At 48.0% G+C, this 24,375-nt stretch overlaps 2 protein-coding genes and 1 long non-coding RNA gene across 8 annotated transcripts in view; 2 read left to right on the forward strand and 1 right to left on the reverse strand.

The window, feature by feature from the left end:
• LOC308470975 (retinol dehydrogenase 7-like) overlaps nt 1-24,375 on the forward strand; it is a 267,166-nt gene that overhangs the window by 88,325 nt on the left and 154,466 nt on the right. The window lies entirely within an intron of this gene.
• The window catches only part of PRIM1 (DNA primase subunit 1), a 72,333-nt gene continuing 54,312 nt past the window's right edge, over nt 6,355-24,375 (reverse strand). For all 3 annotated transcript variants that reach the window (XM_080994723.1, XM_080994722.1, XM_080994724.1), the window contains exons 3-13: nt 24,246-24,352; nt 22,781-22,854; nt 21,597-21,733; nt 20,483-20,541; nt 17,675-17,784; nt 16,288-16,379; nt 15,398-15,530; nt 14,962-15,031; nt 12,860-12,951; nt 9,573-9,671; nt 6,355-7,551 (exon numbers count right to left, since the gene is read on the reverse strand). In XM_080994723.1, coding sequence (XP_080850849.1) covers nt 7,532-7,551; nt 9,573-9,671; nt 12,860-12,951; nt 14,962-15,031; nt 15,398-15,530; nt 16,288-16,379; nt 17,675-17,784; nt 20,483-20,541; nt 21,597-21,733; nt 22,781-22,854; nt 24,246-24,352 — 993 coding nt within the window. In that variant the 3' untranslated portion in view covers nt 6,355-7,531. The remainder of the gene's footprint in view (nt 7,552-9,572; nt 9,672-12,859; nt 12,952-14,961; nt 15,032-15,397; nt 15,531-16,287; nt 16,380-17,674; nt 17,785-20,482; nt 20,542-21,596; nt 21,734-22,780; nt 22,855-24,245; nt 24,353-24,375) is intronic.
• Nucleotides 9,715-21,816, forward strand: LOC308471185. Of its 4 annotated transcripts, none has more exons than XR_013982764.1 (3): nt 9,715-10,103; nt 15,171-15,371; nt 21,588-21,816. It is a non-coding gene; the product is annotated as an uncharacterized lncRNA (long non-coding RNA). The 4 variants fall into 4 exon arrangements; XR_013982765.1 differs by lacking the exon at nt 9,715-10,103 and adding an exon at nt 10,106-10,233; XR_013982766.1 differs by lacking the exon at nt 9,715-10,103 and adding an exon at nt 10,959-11,310.

Below are 24,375 nucleotides of genomic sequence, written 5' to 3' on the forward strand. Positions count from 1 at the left end.
TCACTAATCCTCCACCTTATCTCTGCCACCCGCCACTAACTCCTCTCTCTCCTCCATTCGCCTCACTACTAACCTACAATGGCCACCTGCAAGTCAGTGGCTTTTAAGGGAGAATCAAGAGATGTCACAAAGGAGGGCAGGTCCTTGTCACCGTGGCAACCCTCCCACCTGGACCTGGCCCCACCTGAGTGGTGATGCTCCTCTGTCAGAACTTGGAGGCATCTGCTGTTCTGCCTGCAGCTGGGCTGCATCTTCATTTCACATCCTTCTTCCTGCAGCCCCATTTCCAAAGGGAGACCATCCCCACATCCTTCAAGGCAGGCTAGGGGTCTCCATAGCGCAGGATTAGACCATCTGCTTTGCATACAGGTCTTCTGTCCTGGGCAGTATCTCCGGGGGGGGGGGGGGCTGGGAATGTGTCCCCCCCAAATGAAACCCTGGAGAACTGCTGCTGGTCAGTGCAGGCTAGTTGAAGGATATTGAGCAGCTGGAAGGTGAGCAGAGGAAGGCAACCAGGATGATAAAGGGTCTGGAAACCAAGCCTGATGAGGAACGGTTGAGGCAGTTGGAAGCCAAGCCTGATGAGGAACGGTTGAGGCAGTTAGAAACCAAGACTGATCCATATTATAGATATGGAAGATAACATTAAACGAAACTGTGAGTGTAAAAAAAAAGGAAAAAGGAAGGGAAACTCTGTTTTGTCTGTTGACTGTCAGGAAAGGAAAACCTGTCTCTGTCATGGGCTGTGTGAGTTTCAGCTGCTCTGCTGTGCCTTACCCCCTGTATCCGAGGACCTTGGTAGTAGTGGCTGAGCTGCTCCCTAGAAACTGCTAACAGCCAGGAGGAAAAAACTTGCCCTCCTCATGGGCTACAAAAGTTCCAGTTGTGAAAGTTCCACTCCCTTGTCTGGGCTCTGCTGCCTAGTAGGAGGTAGTAGAGAGCTGGCACCAGGATAGACAAAGGACAAAGGCAGGATATGTTGCCTGGATGATCCTGGTACCCTATGGGCCTGGTGTGGTTTCTGTTCCAGATACTAATACTGAATGAGGTTGTATTATGATGATCTTTTGTAAACTGATTTGAGAGCCTCCTGGGTCTGTAAAATGTGAAATAAGTATTCTACAAATACAAATACAGTGGTGCCTCGCAAGACGAAAAGAATCCGTTCCGTGAGTCTCTTCGTCTTGCGGGTTTTTTCGTCTTGCGAAGCAAGCCCATTAGCGGTTTAGCGGATTAGCGCTACAGTATTAGCGGCTTAGCGGGCTTAGCGGATCAGCTGATAAGCGGCTTAGCGATCAGCTGTTAAGCGGCTTAACGATCAGCTGATAAGCGGCTTAACGATCAGCTGATAAACGGCTTAACGATCAGCTGTTAAGCGGCTTAGCCGATCAGCTGATAAGCGGTTTAGCGGCTTGGGAAAAAGGGGGGGAAAAGGAAAAAAACCCCGCAGGTTTTTTCGTCTTGCGAAGCAAGCACATAGGAAATTCGTTTTGCGAAGCACCTCCAAAACGGAAAACCCTTTCGTCTAGCGGGTTTTCCGTCTTGCGAGGCATTCGTCTTGCGGGGCACCACTGTAAAAGCTAATCGTCTCATATGTTAGGGACCACTTTGTGAGATATAGAGGAAGTTCTTTCTTGAGTTGGTAGGTTAAATACATATACTAAGGACTTGCAGTAAACAGTGGTACCTCGGGTTACATACGCTTCAGGTTACACACCCCGCTAATTCAGAAATAGTGCTTCAGGTTAAGAACTTTGCTTCAGGATAAGAACAGAAATCGGGCTCCGGCGGCGCGGCAGCAGCAGGAGGCCCCATTAGCTAAAGTGGTGCTTCAGGTTAAGAACAGTTTCAGGCTAAGTACAGACCTCCAAAAATGAAGGGGAAATGTGTGTGCGTCCTATGGGGTGAATGCAGGCTTTCGCTGAAGCCTGGAGAGCGAGAGGGGTCAGTGCGCACTCTCCAGGCTTCAGGAAGCTATCCGCAAGCCTGGGGAGCCCGCGGGAGTTCCCGCAGGGCTCCCTAGGCTTGCGGATAGCAGCCTGTTCTGGGGGCTGGGGTCGGGGGAAGCTTGGGCTTTCTTTATTCCCCCCAAAAAACTAGGTGTGCCCTATGGACGGTGCGCCCTATGGGGCGAAAAATACGGTACTTAACCCGAGGTACCACTGTATATATATACTAAGGACTAGCAATGACACAGCACTTATACTGTTCAGCACCCTTCATGTAGTTTTTTTCTGTTAATCCTTGAAAAGCGGTCAATATTGAGGGTGGGAAATTGAGGCAAGATTGTGGCTTGCCTATCTAGCGAGTCTGTGGCAGAAGCAAGATTCAAACCAGGGGAAGTCAGATTTCTAGCTGAGTCTCAAAGTCACTGGTCTTCACAAGCTCTCATGTACTTTACTTTGGAGAGGGTTATTTCCAGACTGATAGCCACATCAACCCACTACAGGAAAAATAGTGTGTTGTGGCACATTTAAAGGCTAACAAATTTATTGTGGCTTATTTGGGGGGGGGGGGGCTGAGTCCACTTTGTCAGACTATTTATACATACCTTTATGTCTGGCTTTTCTTCCCAAAATAGTCTACTTGATGCATAATGTTGACCACAGTGGGTAGTTAGGCAAGCATGTAGGTAGTTCTATTTTTCTAGAAAATGGGGTGTCGGAACTCACCATGAACACCTCCCTTGTTCTCTTAGAATGACAATGGTTCCCACCTGAGAGGTGCCAGAACAGCTCTGGCAAGTTCCGGCTATGGGGAAAACAGCCCTGAAACAAACTTGAGTACAGTGGCACTTCAGGTTAAGTACTTAATTCGTTCCGGAGGTCCGTTCTTCACCTGAAACTGTTCTTAACCTGAAGCACTACTTTAGCTAATGGGGCCTCCTGCTGCTGCCGTGCCGCCGGAGCACGATTTCTGTTCTTATCCTGAAGCAAAGTTCTTAACCTGAAGCACTATTTCTGGCTTAGTGGAGTGTGTAACCTGAAGTGTATGTAACCTGAAGTGTCTGTAACCCAAGGTAACACTGTACAGTGGTACCTCAGGTTACAGATGCTTCAGGTTACAGACTCTGCTAACCCAGAAATAGTACCTCAGGTTAAGAACTTTACTTCAGGACGAGAACAGAAAATGTGCGGCAGCAGCGTGGCGGCAGCAGGAGGCCCCATTAGCTAAAGTGGTACCTCAGGTTAAGAACAGTTTCAGGTTAAGAACGGACCTCCAGAACGAATTAAGTTCTTTATCCTAGGTACCACGGTACAGAGAAAGAGGTAGTCTGGGGCAGTAGGGAGAACGTGTGTGTGTTTTACTAAAAAAACAACACACCCCTAATAATACAGTAGGATATAGCTGAAAATGGGAGCACATGAATACAATATTCCGTCCAAGTTGGTGTGATTCTTTCCCAACTCGTAGTCCTTGGGTGATAAATTAGCAGTGCAAGGAAAGTACAAACATCAGAAGTGGAACAGTTACTTTTTGTACTGAGAACACAATTCCCAGTGTCATTTTAGATTTATGGTACCCTGCGACTCTTGTTTTCACCGCAAGAACAGCCACATCTGTGGAATTTGTTTTCTTGAAGCCAAAGGACCATAGCTCAGTGGCAGAACATCTGGCCTGCCTGCAGATGGTCCCAGGTCCAGTCCCTGGGGTCTCCAGAATAAAGCTGGGAAACCTGCCAGTGAAAAGTAGGCAATACAGAGCTAGATGGATTTATGGTCTGACTCAGTGTAAGGCATCATCCTATGTTTGTATGTCAAGGACAGCTGTTGTAGCCTGCATTTTCTTTGCGGGCCTTCACAGTTTCTTATAGCCCATGAAAAAAAATCAATACCAAATGCTTCTGAATGAAACTTCAGCTGCTACTTTTGCCACCTGTGGCAATATGCATGGATGAAAGATGTCACAGCACCAAAAAGGGTGAATTCTTACCACGTAAAAGGTGAATAATGCTGAGCATGATTTCTGGCAAGGCTTCAAGAGCTGAAAAATAGATGGCAGAATTCTGCAATTGCATAGTTTTGTGTGCAATCACAATTTTAATCACAACAACCCCCCATTTGTTTTGTAAAGATTTCTGGATGCTGATTGTTAATTAAAACAATACAATTTTTTTAAAAAGTACAACTTAATAAATGAACGGGAAACATACTGACAGCACCAAGAAGGGGGAAATTGTAGTTTAAAACTACTATAAAGGCTGTAATGACAGAGCCTAGGACTTGCCGATCAGAAGGTCGGCGGTTCGAATCCCCGCGATCGGGTGAGCTCCCATTGCGCGGTCCCTGCTCCTGCCAACCTAGCAGTTCGAAAGCACGTCAAAGTGCAAGTAGATAAATAGGTACCGCTCCGGCAGGAAGGTAAACGGCGTTTCCATGCGCTGCTCTGGTTTGCCAGAAGTGGCTTAGTCATGCTGGCCACATGACCCGGAAGCTGTACACCGGCTCCCTCGGCCAATAAAGCGAGATGAGCGCCGCAACCCCAGAGTTGGCCACGACTGGACCTAATGGTCCCTTTACCTTTACCTTAGAAAGACAAAAGAATAACAGCTCACCACACCTGCAGACCATGCTGCTGTTCCACTTCTACCAAAAAAAGAAGTCAGATTTGCTGCAGCCTGAGAAAAGAAACAGCCATGGGGAATGGAGGACAACTCTGATGGATGCTGCTGCTGTGTATATACCCTATAAAAAGGAAAGAGCAATCCAAACTCTTTGCCCCAGGCTGGGTGTGTGCTTTGGTTGGAGCTATCCTTCCACCCAGCCCTGCTGGTCTCTGCTTGTGGAGGGATGCAAGTGTCCCTCCCATCAGCATTTCTGCACAAATGTGCAGGTAGAAGTGCTGCTGGCAAAAAGCCCTGATGTGGGGCATTCTTTGGGCCGAGTTGCTGCCTCAACTTCAGGCTGCTTGTTCCCCCCTTCTGTGCTGACTTGGCAGGGCTGCACATGAGGTGGTGGCCTTGCCACTCCATTAAGTACTGTTGGGCAGCAGCCAGGGTTGGGGCTGAACCCCAAGTGAGGCAATTCCATACTAACCGCCTGGTGTGGAAGCCCCCTGGGGACTTCCAGGCTGTTGCTGTTTTGTGGGTAGAATTCAGTCTCATACCAGAAAATTCAGGTAACGTAAGTAGAGTGGATCTGATAATCTTGTCCCATCAACCTGCTTCTGCCCACCCCACTCCAAGTAATTTTTTTTTGTGGTAAGGAACATGGTAGGAAAATATGCCAGGAAGTATGGGATAAGAGGGACGCAGGTGGCGCTGTGGTCTAAACCACTGAGCCTTGGGCTTGCCAATCAAAAGGTTGGTGGTTCAAATACCCACAATAGGGTGAGCTCCCGTTGCTCGGTCCCAGCTCCTGCCAACCTAGCAGTTCAAAAGCACGTCAAAGTGCAATTAGATAGGTACTGCTCCGGCAGAAAGGTAATCGCCGTTTCCGTGCGCTGCTCTGGTGTCAAGTGTTCTGTTGCTGGCCACATGACCCGGAAAAACTGTCTGCGGAGCGGACAAACGCCGGCTCCCTTGGCCTGTAAAGCGAGATCAGTGCCGCAACCCCAGAGTTGTTCGCGACTGGACTTAACTGTCAGGGGTCCCTTTACCTTTACGGGATAAGAATTGCTTGACAAAGCTTCCACAGCACACATTTGAAGCACATGGCACCCTCCAAAGAATCTAGGGCACTGTGTTAAGGGGGCTGAGAATTGTGACTCCATGTGGGGGGAACTAGTCATGTGTTAAATATGCTTTTAATGTACGGTGTGGCTCTCCATGCAGACAAATCAGAACTGATGCTCAATAAGAAGCCAATGTCCTCTAACCTCTGCACAAACTTTCTTCAAACAAATCAGGGTGATTGCTCAATGGGCAGGACATCTGGACGCAAACCCTTGTGTCTATGCAACCATTTGAGGAAGCGCATGTAAACTGGAAGAGAGTAGGTTCTCTCCTCCTTTCAGACTGTATGCAAGCTCACAACTTTTGTGGCTCTTTTGAAAAATTTATTTATGAAAATGTAAAGATTTTAGGACAACGGAGCTTTAAATATAAAGAAAACAAAAAAGGACATGAACAAATTCCTTCTAAGGTGATAAAATAAAACAGTCTTAACATTTAGCCTGTACAGAATTAAAATAAAGATAACAACAGGAAAGTGGGGAAGGCACTGCTGGTTACAGCATATATGTTGCATACATTAATGTACACAGCCTATAAAATACATGGAGCCAAGCTGCTCAGCCTGCTTTTTGGGTGCTACAGAGGTGGGCAATGCACACATGGCTATTATGAACACTTCCTGTAACCCTCTCCTGACTTCCCCCCTATACTTTGTCACAAAAATTCATTTTGGAGCACCATTAAGGTCTTATGCTGCTTTATTATAATACCTGCAACTCAGAGACTGATTTAGGCTGCAAACCTAATGACACTTACCTGGGAGCAAAAACCACTGAATTCAATAGGGCATACTTCCAAGTAGCCATGGCTAGGATTATGCTGCGTTTCAGTGGGTGTGGCCAAAAGTTTGTATAGCTCTGGCAGAATCTCTGTGTTGCAGCGACTTAGCTTTTGCTGCTAATAGAAATCAGCAGAGACTTTGGTAGCAGGAGGGGGGCAGAAAAAAAGGCTTGGCGGCAGATTAGGCTGTTGGGCTGAGAATTAGGCACTGCTGCCTTAATACATGACCTGCAAGTGGCATTTATCTTGGTGGCTCACAAGCAGAGCAGGTTTGTTCTAGTGCCTCTCTTGGGGGCAAAATGCAAACTCTTGAGAATGAAAAGCTGCCCAGATATTTACAGAAAATACCTAGCTTACATTCATTAACTCAGGACCGTTAATCTAAGAGGCATCCTACTCAAAAGCAAATGCATACTGAACTTTCTGCATTAAAAAAATGGGGGCAGGGGACAAAACCAACAAGAACTATACTGGAAAATAGAGGATGATGAGGTAATCGGGGCTGCTTAGCACATTGCCTGTTGCCTCTTTTGCCATAAACGTGCCACAGTGTTTTCTGCCGAGTCCTGAACATCTGATTCTTGGTAACCAAATCAAACCAGGCTCCCTCTCCTTCAAAGTACCATCCAGAATTTCCTGTTCTTTGAGGTTTATCTCAAGGAGAAACACCACCACACCATTTTTCTGTGCTAGTATGTGATTTAAACTCTTCTTTTATCTGCTACCAGTGAAAGACACATCATGTTGAGTAGGCTCCCACCTTATGCGGAATTTCAACACTACTGCTGAATGTTTACATTTTAATCATGTGGGTGGTTTACATCAGGTCCTTTAGCCACATGGGCTCTGTATTCTGCCACTGGCACCTACAAGACTGTGAGCTCCTAATTCTATTCTAATCACCAGCCCTTGGATAGGGGGGATTATCATTACTTTGGTCTGCTTCTGTAAATGAAAGTGGTTGGCTGCTGCAAGAATCTAACAAGGCAGCTAAAAATACGTCCCACTGCAGATGAACACAGCTGTCTGGCTGCATGAAAGGGTCCTCATTACTGCACACCGAATGTCAAAAAAACTTCAGAAATCCAGTTGCATATCTAAAAAGAGAAAATATACCGCTAAGGCATAGTTTGAAGGTATTATCTAACATGTTCTGTAACAAATTAATAACAATAGCTATTATTCTGCCCTTCACCCTAAGGCTCCAGGGCAGGTTGAAAAATTAGAATACAATATTAAAAATAGTTTAAAACAACTTACAAAAGGCATGTCCAATTTATTTATTTTTAAAGTTACAGAACTCTTAGGTGGCTGCAGGAAAAAGGCACCAAGTTGAGGAACATATCATTGATCACCCACCCCCACCCCCACCCCCGAAAGTGGAGTATCTGCAGAATGAACATCCACACCAGGGTGTCTTTGCACAACGGTTCCAGAGTTTTGAATATTGCTGGATTTTTTGCAGCAAGTTTAAAAAAAGAACAGGGATGATGGACATAAACTGGAAAACTGACACAATGATGGCATTGTTTCTGGGGCTTTTTTGAGGATCAGTATAAATAGTATGGGCAACGCTATAGAAGGCATGTCTGGAGGGGCCTTTAAACAAAGCAAACAAAACAGCATTGTTACCCAAAATAGCCCGGTGTCGAGTTCCCTGCTCAGTAGCATGTAATACAATGTTCCCTGCCATCTGGACATCACTATGCTGTGTTTCCCTGACCTCCACTAGAAGTAGCCAGTTACGTAAAACAGAGAAGCCCAGTGTAACAACACCAGTGGAAGTTGTACCATGTTAGGGGGGTTGTAATGAGAAAGCTGGGATGCGGGTGGCGCTGTGGGTTAAACCACGGAGCCTAGGACTTGCCGATCAGAAGGTTGGCGGTTCGAATCCCCGCAACGGGGTGAGCTCTCGTTGCTCGGTCCCTGCTCCTGCCAACCTAGCAGTTCAAAAGCACGTCAAAGTGCAAGTAGATAAATAGGTAACGTAAACGGCGTTTCCGTGCGCTGCTCTGGTTCGCCATAAGCGGCTTAGTCATGCTGGCCACATGACCCGGAAGCTGTCTGTGGACAAACGCCGGCTCCCTCGGCCAGTAAAGCGAGATGAGCGCCGCAACCCCAGAGTCGGTCACAACTGGACCTAATGGTCAGGGGTCCCTTTACCTTTTTAATGAGAAAGCTAGGGCAGCTGTTTTGGGTGGCAGACCCACATTTCTTATCTGTGGTTCTGCCTTCAGCCTAAGGCTGTGTAATGCCATATGTTTAAAGCACCCTCCCAAAGAATCCTGGGGTCTGTAGTTTGGGAATTGTAGCTCTGTGAGGGGCAATCTACAGGTCCCAGGATTCCTGGTGTGTGTGTGTGTGTGTGTGTGTGTGCTTTAAATGTATGGTGTGTACATAGCCTCTGTCACAGAGCAAAATAAGCAAAACTCCAAAATCAAGACATACAAGAATAACCAAAGCAAATTTCAAAGTGAAGGATGCAATAGAGCTGCGGTACATATCTTCTGTAAAGCAAGGGTGTTCTGTAAAAAAACAACCTTCTAAAGCGTGTTTATAGGTCCCCAGTAAAACTGACTGCATACAGGGGTAACAAACTGGTGTTTGCCCGTTGGTTTGAAAATGTCTGTACAGGAGAGAGAGAAAGGGTTAAAATGTAGACCAATAGGAAAGCTGGAGGCGGAGCCTACCTGTTTATAAAAGGGCTTAGCCCAAGGTTTGGGAGTGGGTTGTTGGTTGGTTGGTTGGTTGGGAAAGGCAGTTGGAAAAGCAGTTGGTAGGCAGTTGGAAACAGAGAGACAGTGGGTTCTTGTGTGAGGGGAGGTAGAAGAGATAAAGACAGGATAAAATAAGACTAAGAAGGTAAAGAGCAACAACATTTGGAATGCAGCTACAATTTGTTTGTGTCTGCAATAAACTACACTCTTCTTTGTTAACTTGAGAACCTGACTGAGACTAAGTGATTTACCAGGGAGGAACTGATTGGTGGCAGCAGATTAGCGGTGTACGGGTCAATAGTCCGTGAGACGACTGGGGGCTCCGTACAAACGCCACACAAACGTTTGGGGAAAGCACAGGGAGCACAAGCCAACCCTCTCATTCTGACTCAAGCCCTTACCGCTAGCCTTGAGACGTTCCTTTTTGTGAGATTTTTCCATTTCCTCCAGGAACTGCTCAAAGACTTTCACATATGGAGCCAGGCTGGTTTTCTTGTAATCTATAAACAGAAGACATACAACAAAGTATGTTGTCAAGCTGTTCACTTTCCATGCTAAACTAAATAATCCAAACACACGGCTGGGGAAGCTGTGGCCCTCCAGATATTATTGGATTCCGACTCCCCTGAGCCCTAGGTTGGCACTGCCAATGCTCAGGGATTATAGTAGAAGTAGTCCAACAACCACAGGAGGGTCTCAGGTTCCCTATGCCCTTTTACAACAGAAAAACAGTAGGAGTATGTGGCTGCGTACACAGCATCCTTCTAAAGCACACACACTGAATAATCCTGCAAACTGTTGTTTACCCTGCAGGGAGCTAGAATTCCCAGCACCCTTAACAAAGTGCAGTCCCCAGAATCGGTTGCTGACGTGCATGTGTGTGCTTTAAATGTGTGGTGTATACACAGCCTGTTTCTCATCTGCCCCTGAAGGTAAGGGACACAGATCAGCTTTCTCCACTAGATGGAGATGTTTTAACACACTTCCCCCAGCCTGCTCTGAGCCAGCTGGGAGAAAAGAACTCTTAAATCTGCAGAGCTCTGGAAGGTACAGCAAGGCAGGGTGAGATTTCTTCCCATTTTCCCCTGCCACCCTCCATGTGCTCTGATCAGTGTTAAAAAGTCAGTCTCCTAATCTCACATTGTAGCCCAGGGGTCGTCAAGCTTTTTGGGGGGTGGGCCAGTTCACCGCATCACAAACCTCCTGGTGGGCCGGAGTGCGTGTGCGCACGCGCATATGGCAGAGGGGGCTTCTCTCTCCCCCAGCCCCTCCCGGTCCGTTCTCCTGCCTACCTAGGGTGTTGCCAAGAGGCAGAGGCTAATGGTGGCAATGGAAGAGGAATGAGCAGCCTGAAAGGGCTGCTTTTGGGCTGCTCGTTCCTCCGCCGCCGCCGCCACCACCGACAGCGGCAGAGGAACGAGCAGTCTGAAATGGCTGATTTTGGGCTGCTTGTTCCTCCTCCTCTGCTGCCAGCAGCGGCACGGGCGACGGCGGCGGCATAAGCTGCAGTGGCAAACAGCTTGCTCCAACAAGGGGCTGCTGGAAATGCACTCAGCCAGCTCAGGCCAGCCCCCTTCCCCCTCTTGGTCATGTGCAGCCGCTGCTCGGCCATTGGCCAGGGCCTCAAAACTTAGCAGGCGATTGGCTGCACAAGGAGGAGGGATAGAGGAGGGAGGAGGTTCTGCTGCAGTGAGGGAGGGGGGGGGGGAAATGTTGGCCAAAAAAATGGTGCCTGTGCCGCAAAAAAACCACCACGGAGTCCAACCGCCGATCCATGGAACTGGCCATGGGCTGGATCCGGCCCATGGGCCTTAGGTTGCCGACCTCTGTTCTAGCCCAGGGGTCAGCAAACTAAGGGCTGTGGGCTGGATCAGGCCTAATTGCCTTCTGGATCCGGCCCGCGGACGGTCCGGGAATCACTGCATGGATCGCCAGCACGCGTGTTCTTTCCCTCGCCCTCAGACAGCGGCAAGGGTGGCGCCTCCTCCCTCCCTCCTCCTGGCTTCTCCCCACCCTACCTAGAGGAGGAAGGGGGTTGGGCTTTGTTGGTGCCAGCAGCGCTCGAGTGGCCGCCATTTTAAGCAGCCCCTCTCTGGCGTCCCTCCACCGCCGCCAGCCCCTGCCACTCGCAAGACACAGGTAAGCAGCCACTGGAGCTCGTGGTGCTCTTGCATCATTCCCACCCCCCAATAAAGTCCGGGCCCCCCCAAGGTCTGAGGGACAGTGGACCGGCCCCCTGCCGGAAGAGTTTGCTGACCCCTGTTCTAGCCAAACAGGCTATAAATACGCATGTGTCAGGGTTTGGCCCTGAATGCGTGTACATGTAACTCTGAGGCCAAGCCCGTTACAGGCCTATGTAAGAACTCAATGACTGCTGTGTATATTTGTTCCTTTAGGATAACATACATTACATTTGTGCAACAGGACTCCCCCCGCTCCCAAATTTACTCTGAAGCACTGGGGGAACCCCTAAAACAGATTTAGGGGTTGTGCGGGGGGAGGAGAGGGGGAGAGCATTCCACATGCAAGCAGAAATCTTTGCGCTTACGGAATGATTGCCATGGCGCGGATTTCACTCATTTATTATTATTATTATTATTATTTCTTTATAGGTGAGATTCAACCAACGGGTCCCATCAGTTTGTGTGATGGGTCCCCCCCCCCCTCATCTCCTCCTCGGTGGCTCAGTGGGTGGTGGTTTGGCAGAACCCTGGAACATTGCATGGGGGGAGAGAGAGATTGTCCTTTCTGGCAAGTGAAAATGCTTGCACTGAAGAAACATAGCACAATATTGGATCCTGCCTTTTCTCCCAAGTCCAAGGCAGCAAACAGAAAAATGTTAGGTCAATACAGTATAAAAATCAAAAAACATACAGTACAGTTGTACCTCGGAAGTCAAACAGAATCCGTTCTGGAAGTCCATGTGACTTCCAAAACGTTTGGAAACCAAGGTGTGGCTTCCGATTGGCTGCAGGAAGCTCCTTAAGCCAACTGGAAGCTGCGAAAGCCAAGCCAGACGTTCGGGTTCCAAAGAACGTTCGCAAACTGGAACACTCACTTCCAGGTTTGCGGCGCTCGGGAGCCAAAACATTCGATTCGCAAGGCATTCGTCAACCAAGGTACGACTGAACTTAAAACATTTTTAAAAACAATTTTAAAAACCATACTAAAACTTCTAAAAATCGCCATGTTGTTGTCATTATACAGCGGAACCTCGTTTTTTGAGTGTCTTGAAAGCCGAATGTTTCAGAACCCGAACGCTGAAAACCCCGAAGTACCGTATTTTTTCGTGTATAAGACTAGGTCGTCCCCCCCAAATAATGTCAAAAATTAGGGGGTGTTTTATACACGGATAGTGCCAAGGGTGGACTGGTGATTGGTTGTTGCCCAAAAATAGGGGGCATCTTATATATGGGGGGTCTTATAGATGGAAAAATACGGTAATTGCTTGTGTTTTCAAACACACCTCGGAAGTCGAACGGCTTCTGCGGCATGTTTTTCCATTTTCAACACTGAAATTGCAGACAGCCCTTTGCGCCTCGGTTGTCGAACGTTTCAGAAGTCTTCCGGAACAGATTATGTTTGACAACCGAGGTTCCACTGTATACGTTTTAATATTGCCTTATTACAATCTCATGTCTGAAAGTGGGTGAAGATTTCACAAGGTCTTACGCTGCCTTCCACGAACCTCTGCTTCGTCGAGAGTTTTCGGGCTCCCCGTCATTTTCTTTTGCATCCCCCTCGTCGTTGCTAACTGTGTCCAGCTCATGACAGAGGCGGCTAAAACAAAACAGAAACATCAGGAACCCCACAAAACCTGGTAAACAGGTTAAGGTAAAGGGACCCCTGACAGTTAAGTCCAGTCGCGAACGACTCTGGGGTTGCAGCGCTCATCTCGCTCTACTGGCTGAGGGAGCCGATGTTTGTCCGCAGACAGTTTTCCCGGGTCACGTGGCCAGCATGTCTAAGCCGCTTCTGGCGAAACCAGAGCAGAGCACGGAAACGCTGTTTACCTTCCCCACTAAATTATTACTGGCTGACAACATTAGCTTCGTATACTGGATACACCAGTTACAATAATAATAGTAACAATAATAACTACTACTACTACTAATAGTGGTAGCAGTAGTTTCTGGGGCAGCAGAACACAGGTGTTGAAAACTAAACAGAGCAGGCACCAGGCAAGCCTCCCTAGGGAGAGCATCTTCCCAAGGACCCCACCTGTCTCAGCAACCAACCAGGCTGAGGCTCCCAACCAGGCTGATGTGGGGCGATGTGTGCTGATATAATGTTTTTTTGTGTGTGTGTTTTAAAAAAATGAAAGCTTTGGATTTGGAAGTTGCATTTTTGCAATGAAGAATGCTATGATTCAGAAGCTCATGCTAAGCTTTGATCTTTCATTTTAGGATTTTCAAAATATTGCTGCGATTCCCTTAAAGGTAAAGGGACCCCTGATCATTAGGTCCAGTCATGGACGACTCTGGAGTTGCGTGCTCATCTCGCTTTACTGGCCAAGGGAGCCAGCGTACAGCTTCCGGGTCATGTGGCCAGCATGACTAAGCCGCTTCTGGCGAACCAGAGCAGTGCACGGAAATGCAGTTTACCTTCCCGCCGGAGCGGTACCTATTTATCTACTTGCACTTTGACATGCTTTCGAACTGCTAAGTTGGCAGGAGCTGGGACTGAACAAGGGGAGCTCACCCCATCATGGGGATTTGAACCGCCGACCTTCTGATTGGCAAGCTCTAGGCTCTGTGGTTTAACCCACAGCGCCACTCTTCTAGGAACATTCTCTCCTCAAATCCACCTTCTGTATTACAGGGTGGAACTCTTTCAACAGCTTGGTCCTATGCAGTTTAGCACTCCTAAACCCACTGATGCATACGATCAGGCAACGTCTGGGAGTCCTCTGTATGTTGTTGGACTACATCTCCCATCACCCCTGACTATCAGCTGGCTGGGGTTGATGGGAGTTGGGGTCCAACAACACCTGGAAGACCACAGGTTCCTCAGCTCTGGCTATGCCAAAACTGAGGCAGAATAATGTTGTAACCTGCCCTGGGACCTTATTAATAAATCTCATCTATTACATTTTTTGGAAAGTTGTTTGTTCACTATGCATTTTGACACTTCATACAATATCGTAAACAAATCCTGCATAATGGTTCTAGAGATCAAGCAGCAGGAGCAGGTTTTCCTTTATGTTTGGACATAACTGGTTACCATTTTGAAGCAAGGTGGCAGACTGAACCTTTCAAAACTTCAGTGATTGCAACTACCGATTTAAAAACTGCACCATTTATTTTTTGTTTCTTAGAATTCCCAACCAATGAAGGGCACGAGACTGCTCGTCGACAGTAAATAAACAATGGAGAATGTTGTGTTGTGGCTGCAGAGATATGAGGGTTAAAGGAAATTAAGAGTAAGAAACAGGAGTTTCCTCCCCTCTGTTAAAAAAAGCTACAGGAACAGTGATGCCTCTGTTAACGCAAGATGCTTTAATCCTCCTAGTCCAGTGACCTAAGGGTCTAACCACATGAAGAGCAGCTGATATGGTATCTTCCAGATGCTGTTAGACTACAATGGCCATCATTCCTAACTGCTGGCCAAGATGGCTGGGGCTGATGGGAGTTGTAGTCCAACAGCATGCGGACGCCACCACAGTGGCTATCCCCAGACTACGCAGTGAAGGTAACACGGACTGCTGCAGCTGCTCTGTGCTCCAAGAGACAAATGGCAGCATGTGTGGCGCTTCAACTTTCCATGTGCCCAAAGCTGGATCATTCATACCTTATAGTGGGAACAGCAAATGGATCAAATTCATCCAGTTTCTTCAGGTCGACTGGAACTGAAATACGTCCTAAAGGAGGGCAATGAGCAAGTTAGAAGGGGCCTTTCTGGGTGCCAGCATAGATATAACTCTACATGCTTTGGTGGGGAAACAACACTACTGCTACTACCACTGACCAAGATGGTTTTATCTCACCCTTCCTCCACAGCTCAGAGCGCTCTAGGCGGCCCTCTTTGATTTCACCCTCTCAACAACCTTGCAAGGTAGTTTAGGCAGAGAGACAAGCGAGTGGCCCAAGGACACTGGCAAGAGTGAAGCTGGCACACCTAAGGGGATATGTGAACTCCCAGATCCAAGACCAAAGGCCCTATCCAACACCCTATTAGATCCCCATCTTGACTAAAGGAAGGTATGTTGAAGCATCATGCAACCAACCTGTTTTGGGGTGAACGCTGAAGGGGCTCTTCAACAAGTGGTTGATTCCTTTGCTGACATTCATATCTAGCCGTGGAAAACAGTACTGAAGCATGATCTCAGACTCAGTGTGCGCCATTTTCTTGAGTGTGTTCTGGGAAGGAAGAGGAAGATTGGGAAGGGTTCAAACTTGGGAGGATCTTTTGTAGGCATTTGTATTTCACCCCTCTATTAGAAGGAGGCTATGCTGTGGGTTAAACCACAGAGCCTAGGACTTGCTGATCAGAAGGTCGGCGGGTCGAATCCCCGCGACAGGGTCAGCTCCTGTTGCTCGGTCCCAGCTCCTGCAGTTCGAAAGCACGTCAAAGTGCAAGTAGATAAATAGGTACCGCTCTGGCGGGAAGGTAAATGGTGTTTCCATGCGCTGCTCTGGTTCGCCAGAAGTGGCTTAGTCATGCTGGCCACATGACCTGGAAGCTGTACGCCGGCTCCCTCAGCCAGTAAAGCGAGATGAGTGCCGCAACCCCGGAGTCAGCCATGACTGGACCTAATGGTCAGGGGTCCCTTTACCTTTACCTTACAGTCGCAGAGGAAGGGTTGTGCCACCACAGCACCTAAGAGAGCACTCTACGACTGCAACGCTGAACAGTTTTATATTGGGGGCAGGGGTGGAATCAGCAGAAGGGGTTAGTGAGAAGTGCTTTTGATCAAGACAGGGGGTTCAAACACTGCCCATCCCAACAATCCCATTGCTTTAGAATTCAGCTGTCAATCCCACTTCTTGGTCAAAAAATAAAAGCTCGCCAGCTTCTCATGTTGCTTTGTTCCCCATCACCCAGTGCTGGCAGCCTAGGGACTCACCCAAAAGATTCTTATGATGCAAATATCCCTCCCCCACCTCAAATACTTACACTGTGTCTTTCCATTGCTTTTGTCAAAAGCTCCCAGCGCTTGACCGAATCGTGCTTTTTAGTGAATTCCTGAAGCAGTTCTTTTCGAACTGGTGGCCAAATTGTTAAGGAGTTTCAAATCTGGTCCAAGGCCTGCTGGTGCCTGGGGCAGAGGAGCCCTGCTGGGTCAGACCAAAGGCCCATCGAGTCCAGCATCCTGTTTGCATAGTGGCCAACTGGACGCCTATGGAAAGCCGACAAGCAGGATACGAACACAACAGGATTCTCCCACTCAAGTTCCCCAGCAGCTGGTATTTAGAGGGATGCTGTTTCTGCATCAGTAAAATTTGGGGCATCACACGGCAGGACAGCATCTCAAGCAAAGATATGCCCTCCCAATCTCACATTCCCAGCATGCTTGTACAGTCATACCTTGGGTTACGAATGCTGCGGGTTGCGGACTGCGCCAAACCCAGAATACCGGAATGGGTTACTTCCAGGTTTTGGCGCTTGCACAGAAGCACAAAATGACATCACATGCATGCGCCGAATCGCTTCACGCACGTGCGCAGACACAGTGCTTCAGGCTGCGGGTTGCAAACGTGCCTCCCACACGGATCACGTTCGCAACCCGAAGTATGACTGTACTCCTGTCTCAGCGATGTTTACACTGGCTCAGTTGTGTACACAGAATGGGAGATAGCAGGAACCCCAAGGATGTGCACTACGGGGAGCTGGCTTCAGGCACCAGGCTTGATGGCAGACCAACTCTGTGTTACAAAGATTGATGCAAACATGACATGAATGCTGGCAACATTACCCCTGCCATATGGCACTCTCTTGCAGATTATTGCAATGCTTAGAGACAGACAGACAGACAGACAGGTTGTGCATCCCTAGCAGTGACTACAGGAGGAATGCCTGCTGGGAGGAGCGCAGAGAGAAGCAACGCCATGGTGCATCTGCAGCAACACAACCAGATGCCTTCATCTGCCCCAGTTGCAACAAAACATGTCTCTCCCATATCGGTCTCCAATGCCATAGCAGGCGCTGTAACCTTCCAAGTTTGAATTCACCCCCAAAGGCAAACGGATGCCAACAAAAACAGCAGCCTCCGCCTCCGATACGGGATAAATCTGCTTCCTAACCCCTGCCAGTAAACAGACCCAGGGGGTATCTGGATTTTTGCCCCCACGGCCTTGACTATTTATTGCAGGGAAGGGGAAGCTGTGGCCCTCCCAAAGTTAATGGAATATAACCCGTCATCCCTGGCCATATAGCATGTTGGATGGGAGTTGCAGCCCAACATCTGGAGGGCCACAGGTTCCTCATCCCTGATTTTATGGGCATGTCACTAGTAAGATGTGCAGCACTCTCTGGCACGCCCCATAGGTTCTTGAAAGGATATTCTCTGGGACCAAAGCCAACACTTTTTCATAGCTCTCTTTACTTCCAAGAATGTCCTGCTCGACAAGTGCATACTCTCTGAAGTAACGCTTCACCACATTTAGAGATTCGCTGCAACAGAAGAGGGGAAAACATCAGAGAGTCAGAGGGGTAACTTTGGTGGAGAGGCAGGTGAATGGGCACAAGGAAGGTTACCGAGGGCATGGGCTGAAAGCACCGCAAGTGAACCATGTCGTCAATCATCAGGAAGCACAACGTTCCTGCTATGTATATAAAGCTCAATAATCCTCCTACGTATACAAAGTTAGGGACGCGGGTGGCGCTGTGGGTTAAACCACAGAGCCTAGGACTTGCCAACCAGAAGGTCGGCGGTTCGAATCCCTGCGACGGGGTGAGCTCCCGTTGCTCGGTCCCAGCTCCTGCCAACCTAGCAGTTCGAAAGCACGTCAAAGTGCAAGTAGATAAATAGGTACCACTCTGGCGGGAAGGCAAACGGTGTTTCCGTGCGCTGCTCTGGTTCGCCAGAAGTGGCTTAGTCATGCTGGCCACATGGCCCGGAAGCTGTACGCCGGCTTCCTTGGCCAATAAAGCGAGATGAGTGCCGCAACTCCAGAGTCGGCCACGACTGGACTTAATGGTCAGGGGTCCCTTTACCCTTATACAAAGTTAGTTATATTTTATAAGGTGCTTTGGAGTAGGTGGGTGGCCTTTGCCCTGAATGGTGCAATATGTTTACACACTCACACGCCCACCCACACCTAGCATTTTGGGAAAGAGGGAATTTCAGCAGGAACAGCCTGCAACACAGAGGTAATAAAAGCCTCAATGGCATTTCATTTGCTCTTGCCTAGGTCTGGGGAAATCTGTACAGTAGTACCTCCGGCTGTGCACGGGATCCGTTCCGAAGCTCTGGTCGGATCCCAAGGAATTCACAACCAGAGGTGCCTGTTCTGCGCATGCGCGCAGCAGGGTAGAGGGCTTTTGTGCATGTGGCGAAACCCAGAAAAATACTTCCGGGTTTGCCGTTTTTGCATCCTGAAGGATACGCAACCAGAGGTGTGCGTATCCAGAGGTACGACTGTATTGTTGAAGAAGGAAGCTGCAACATAGAATGGCATCATTTTGTAGCAACCCAACCCTGGTAGAAAGCACAAATATTGCTAGAAGGGAAACGAGCAGGTCTTTGTTCTGTGCAGATTGCATAAATAGGATGCATGCCAATGGGCATGCATTCCGGCACTTGCCTGCAGGAGGGGAAATGTAGATACGGTCTCGGAATTAGTAATGTATGTCTCTGTGCAGATTAGGATAATGTGAGTTGAGTGGTTAATGTGCATAACAGCTGGCCATTGTGCACATCCACATGGGGAATGTGCACATAATCTGTCCATGAAAAGGGAATTCTGCACATTCGCCAGTCATTATGCATAGTCTTCAATGGGTCTTTCCTCCACTTCACATCTGAATATTTACCCTTGGAGCTGCATTAACCACAGCCTACCCTAGTTTTGGGTCTAAACCAGAGCTTAGGGCTTGCCGATCAGGTCGGCGGTTTGAATCTCCACGATGGGGTGAGCTCCTGTTGCTCGGTCCCAGCTTCTGCCAACCTAGCAGTTTGAAAACACGTCAAAGTGCAAGTAGATAAATAGGTACCGCTCTGGCGGGAAGGTAAACGGCGTTTCCGTATGCTGCTCTGGTTCGCCAGAAGCAGCTTAGTCATGCTGGCCACATGACCCGGAAGCTGTCTGCAGACAAACGCCGGCTCCTTCGGCCAGTAAAGCGAGATGAGCGCCGTAACCCCAGAGTCGTTCAGAACTGGACTTAACGGTCAGGGGTCCCTTTACCTTTTACCCTAGTTTTAGGGTTTTAGGAGCAGCCCAAAAGCTCTCCCATGGCTCAAGGCTCTTATTACAGTCATAAAGGTAAAGGTAAAGGTACCCCTGCCCCTACAGGCCAGTCGTGTCCGACTCTAGGGTTGCGCGCTCATCTCGCTCAAGAGGCCGTGAGCCAGCGCTGTCCGAAGACACTTCTGGGTCACGTGGCCAGCATGATGAAGCTGCATCTGGCGAGCCAGCACCAGTGCAGCACACGGAAACGCCGTTTACCTTCCCGCTAGAAAGCGGTCCCTATTTATCTACTTGCACTTAGGGGTGCTTTCAAACTGCTAGGTGGGCAGGAGCTGGGACCAAACGACGGGAGCTCACCCCGCCGTGGGGATTTGAACCGCCGACCATATGATCAGCAAGTCCTAGGCACTGAGGTTTTACCCACAGCGCCACCCGCGTCCCGTGACAGTCACACCTCGGGTTAAAAGTCGCTTCGGATTAAATCTTTTCAGGTTGCGTCCCGCATCGACCCAGAAGTAACGGAACGGGTTACTTCCGGGTTCCGCCGCTCGCCCAGACGCTCAAAATGACGTCACGCATATGCGCAGAAGTGCAACCCGCGTAGACGCGGGTTGCGTTCTGCTCAGGATGCAAACAGGGCTCCGGAACGGATCCCGTTTGCATCCAGAGGTACCACTGTATATAAAAGGCTCTTCTAAGCCCCCTGGTTCATGGTTAAGTGAAACAGAATGCCACTGAAGAAAGCTGCCCACGAGCCTCATCAATAGTTGCACCTATAGCTTCTACTCACCCTTCTCCATCAGAAAGCCACAATGCAGTCCATACCTCCTTATTCCATAGTGATTCTCAGCACAGCTTAAAACAACACTTAAAGCTTAACATTTGCTGAATAACCAATTCAGGACGTGCAACCTCTCTATGCTAGAAATGCCATAAATTCCCTGGCTGTTGCCTGAACTGACCTGATGAAAGGGTGGATGTTGTCCGGAAGAGTCACCTTCTTGATGGTCTCTTCGCCACCCTGTGAAATATGGAGGTTTAGTTTAGGTTGGTTTCTTTAAGCATCTTTCAGTCTATCTAATGTTTATTGGATGGATTTCCCCCCTAAATTGATTTTTGATTTTATTGTTATTTACGCTTTATACTGTATTTTATGCTGGTTTTTTTGTAGCATCAATTAAGTGTTTTAAATTTGTTGTTAGCCACCCCGAGCCCGGTTTCCTGAACTGGGAAGGGCGGGGTATAAATAAAAAATTATTATTTATTATTATTTCAAAGTCAGTTTACAAATAAGAAAACATTTAAATACAAAATAAAGAAAACTAGAAGCTCAAAACAGCCAGCGAGATTAAAAATGAATCGAAAATGCACCAGGAAATAAAAAATATGCAAAATGAGCTCTGGTTAATGCCACTCACCCCTCCACTGAGAGCTAGAAATGTCATGCTTTATGGGCTTCCCAGAGGCATCTGGTTGGCCAATGTGAGAACAGTGCTCAAGCAGATGAGCCTGTGGCCTGATCAAGCAGGATTCTCTGTTAATACACTTAAAGATTGCTTCTGGTTATGACACTGTGCTCTGCCTTTCCTTGTCCTAGGGCAGGGGTCTGCAACCTTTAAGACAAAAAGAGCCACTTGGACCCGTTTCCGAAGAAAAAATAATTGGGAGCCGCAAAACCATTGCGACAGCGGGAGGGAAGGTGACATCGGGACGGTGCGTGACTAACGCACGCACCGCCCCCATGCGACGTCACTGCCAGTACAGCGCCCGCCACAGTGGGGAGTGTCAGGGCGCACAATGCGCTTCCTCCCCTCGCTAGTATCCGCCCCGGAGCCATGGTAAAGGTGTAAAAGAGCCACATGCGGCTCTGGAGCCGCAGGTTGCAGACCCCTGTCCTAGGGCATGTCCCAACGTGACAGGCCAGTACTGTAGCTTAACTGGGCCACTGATTCTCTGCCCTCTAGTGTCACATAATCATAGAATTGTAGAGTTGGAAGGCACCCGAGGGTCATCTAGTCCAACCCCCTGCAATGCAGAAATTAAGTTCCACCTCCTTCTGTCCTAAAGATACCACACCTTCACAAGGGAGAGATATTCCACTGCTGCAGAGCGGAGACTTGAAGACCACTTCCTGACCGATTCATCACACACCCAGCAATGAACGCCTCTCCGTCCCGAGTACACCCAGAGGCGATGCTTGATGCCAAAGTCCTCTGGAGGTGCAGAAGAGCAGAGTAGAAAGCACAAAAGGCAATAGCTTTGACAAGAATGCATGAATAAAACCTTAGTGCTGCGAGTGCTCATAGCGTTCTGCATGCATCGTCCCAGCAATTCTTACAACAGTCCCGTGAGGTAGGCTGCCATTATTATTCTATTGCAGATTGGCTGGGTGTGTGTGTGTGTGTGTGTGTGTGGCAGCAAGGAAAGACCAAGAGTCAGAAAGAAACAGACCTTGATCACGGCTAAAGTGAGATTTGAGCAAGCATATCCTGAACTGCAATACCACGTGTGTTAGTATTTATTCCAGTAGATACTAACTCCCACACACATACACAAATACAGCAATATAAAGTAACAGAAGCATTCCATTGGTACAAAGCATATGAGGAGGGTAAAAGGGAAGAGCCAGTTCAGCAGTTTACCAATCTGCAGATATTGCTGCCGAAAGTTAGGCTGCATGGACTGACAGTAGTAACAGAGGCAAAAGCATGAAAAGGAAAGTCAGGGAGTCCCCATAATTGGGAGGCTTGCAGAAGTTGGTTGTAATCATATCCACTATAAATTTAAGGAAAATTGACCTTTCCTCACTGCAGAATGATACATTAGGTACCCTCTTAAAGACACCATTCCAGCCCTATGACTTGAACGTGGGAAAGGAACTGTAGCTTCCATGTCCGTCCTTATCTGTCTGCTTGGATAGAAAAAGCTGTATCAGCACAGCAATGTGCAACCTCCTGTCTTTTCAGACCCAGAATTCACCTGCAGGGTGAGACCCAGTTTTAAAGTTTTTAATGCATAAGCTTAATTTGCCCCCCATCTGTTTAGGTTGGAAGTTCCTTGGGACAAGCACCCACCTTCTTTTGCTTACACTTCCCAAAAGGCTCCACAAAAGCCAATGGTACTGGATAAATCATATATTATGAAAATATGGTACACACTGCTGGAAGGCGCTTAAACTCTGACTTGGGCGAGTCTCCGAAAGAAAGGTGGACAAAATGGTCAGTCTGGCAACAGTTGCTACATGGCCATTGGCCACTTACCCACGAGTGCCCGATCTATGATGCGGATGGCAATGGTCATTAGAGTCCAGCACTTGGGGCAGATCTCTGCAGAGCTGAAAGAAGAGTTGTTAAAAAACGAAGCCCTGATTAGTTTAAAAATATAACCCACGACTCCCACCCTTCAAGGAAGCTTACAAAACCATATAAAAACCACAACAACCCGGTTCAGACAATTGTTCTAGACTCTGTGGTTTATGGAACAGTGGAAAAATATTGGGGCTGAGCACTCATCCTCTCCTCCGTTGGCTTAAGTGCCAAGGCCCTGGACCGCATTAATCCAGAGTTTTATGTTATGTCCAAACTAGGAAGCTCTAAGTTAACGTCCCTTAACAAACAAGGAAGTAAGTCAGGGTGTGATCTGCTAAATGCTCTTCAGCCTAAAGTGGGCAGTGTATTTTTTAACACACACACCCCAAAGGCACTGAACAAGCAAATCCAAGAGGCTATTCTACGGCTTCAGGATTCAGTGGGAAGAGGCTCATATGTAATGAGTGGCAATTTCACTGAACATGAGAAGTCATTTGACACTGCATCCACACGGTGGACACCCCATGTTCTTGCGCACATTCTGAAGGTTCAGAATGGAAAAAGGATTTTCTTTTAATGAAATAATTTATACGATTTCGTGTTGCGCCCAACACTTAGATCTAGCATCCTTATTATTATTAGGTGTGTGGGACAAAACAAAGGGTGGCTTCTATTATCCTGCCCACCTGCAATCTTCTTGCATGCTGTGCCAGAAGACAGAGCACTTGGTTGAGTCAGGCTCAGCGTGGCAAACTCTATATTCTTCCAAGCTCCCAGAAGAGTGCTATTCAGAGTTCTTCAGGCTACAGGCCTACCCAGATTTACCTGGCAGTAAGTCCCGTTGAACACAGTGGGACTTACTTCCAGGAAAACATGCACAGGATTGCACTGTCAAGACTCCGCCAGATGACCTAGCTAGTCATTTGTACAACCCCTCCCCCCCCCACTTCTGAATGAATTTCCCGGTCACTTTCCAAACCGCAAAAAGTCTGGTTCTTTTTTAAAGTGGATTTGTTGTGCCAGGGCGACAGAGCCCTTTAATCCTCATTTACTGTACAGACCTAAAGTTCTGGTATCCACTTGTGTGGGAATCCTTCCCACAAAATACTGAGAGTCTAGACTCTCATTTGATGTGCTGTCAAGGTTCAGGGAATGCCCACACATGGAAATACAGTACAAAAACAGATAATAAGCTTAAAGTAAAAACGAAACAAGTTTCTAGTCCATAACTGTTACAACAACGCCGGAAGCACAGAAGTGGGCAGCATCTTGTGAAGTTCAGAGCAGAACTCAAGAGTGATCAGTCAATTGAGAGCGAATGCTCTACCCACCTTCCCAAACATATACAATTATCATCCTCACCATCAAACTGGCTTCCTGTCCCCAAATCTCTATCCCAGAAGGGTAAGAAAAATACCTGCAGCATCTTCTAACATCATCGTAATCTGTCATGTCTATATCAAATACGAGCTCTTTTTCCTGGGCCTGGAAGGCACCTAGGTGTACCATGTTGTGCTGGATGGGCTGCAGGGAAGCAAAAGGGAACA

Source organism: Podarcis pityusensis (genome assembly GCF_964106645.2).
Source record: "Podarcis pityusensis genome assembly, chromosome: 2".
In the NCBI taxonomy this organism is placed as follows: Eukaryota; Metazoa; Chordata; class Lepidosauria; order Squamata; family Lacertidae; genus Podarcis; species Podarcis pityusensis.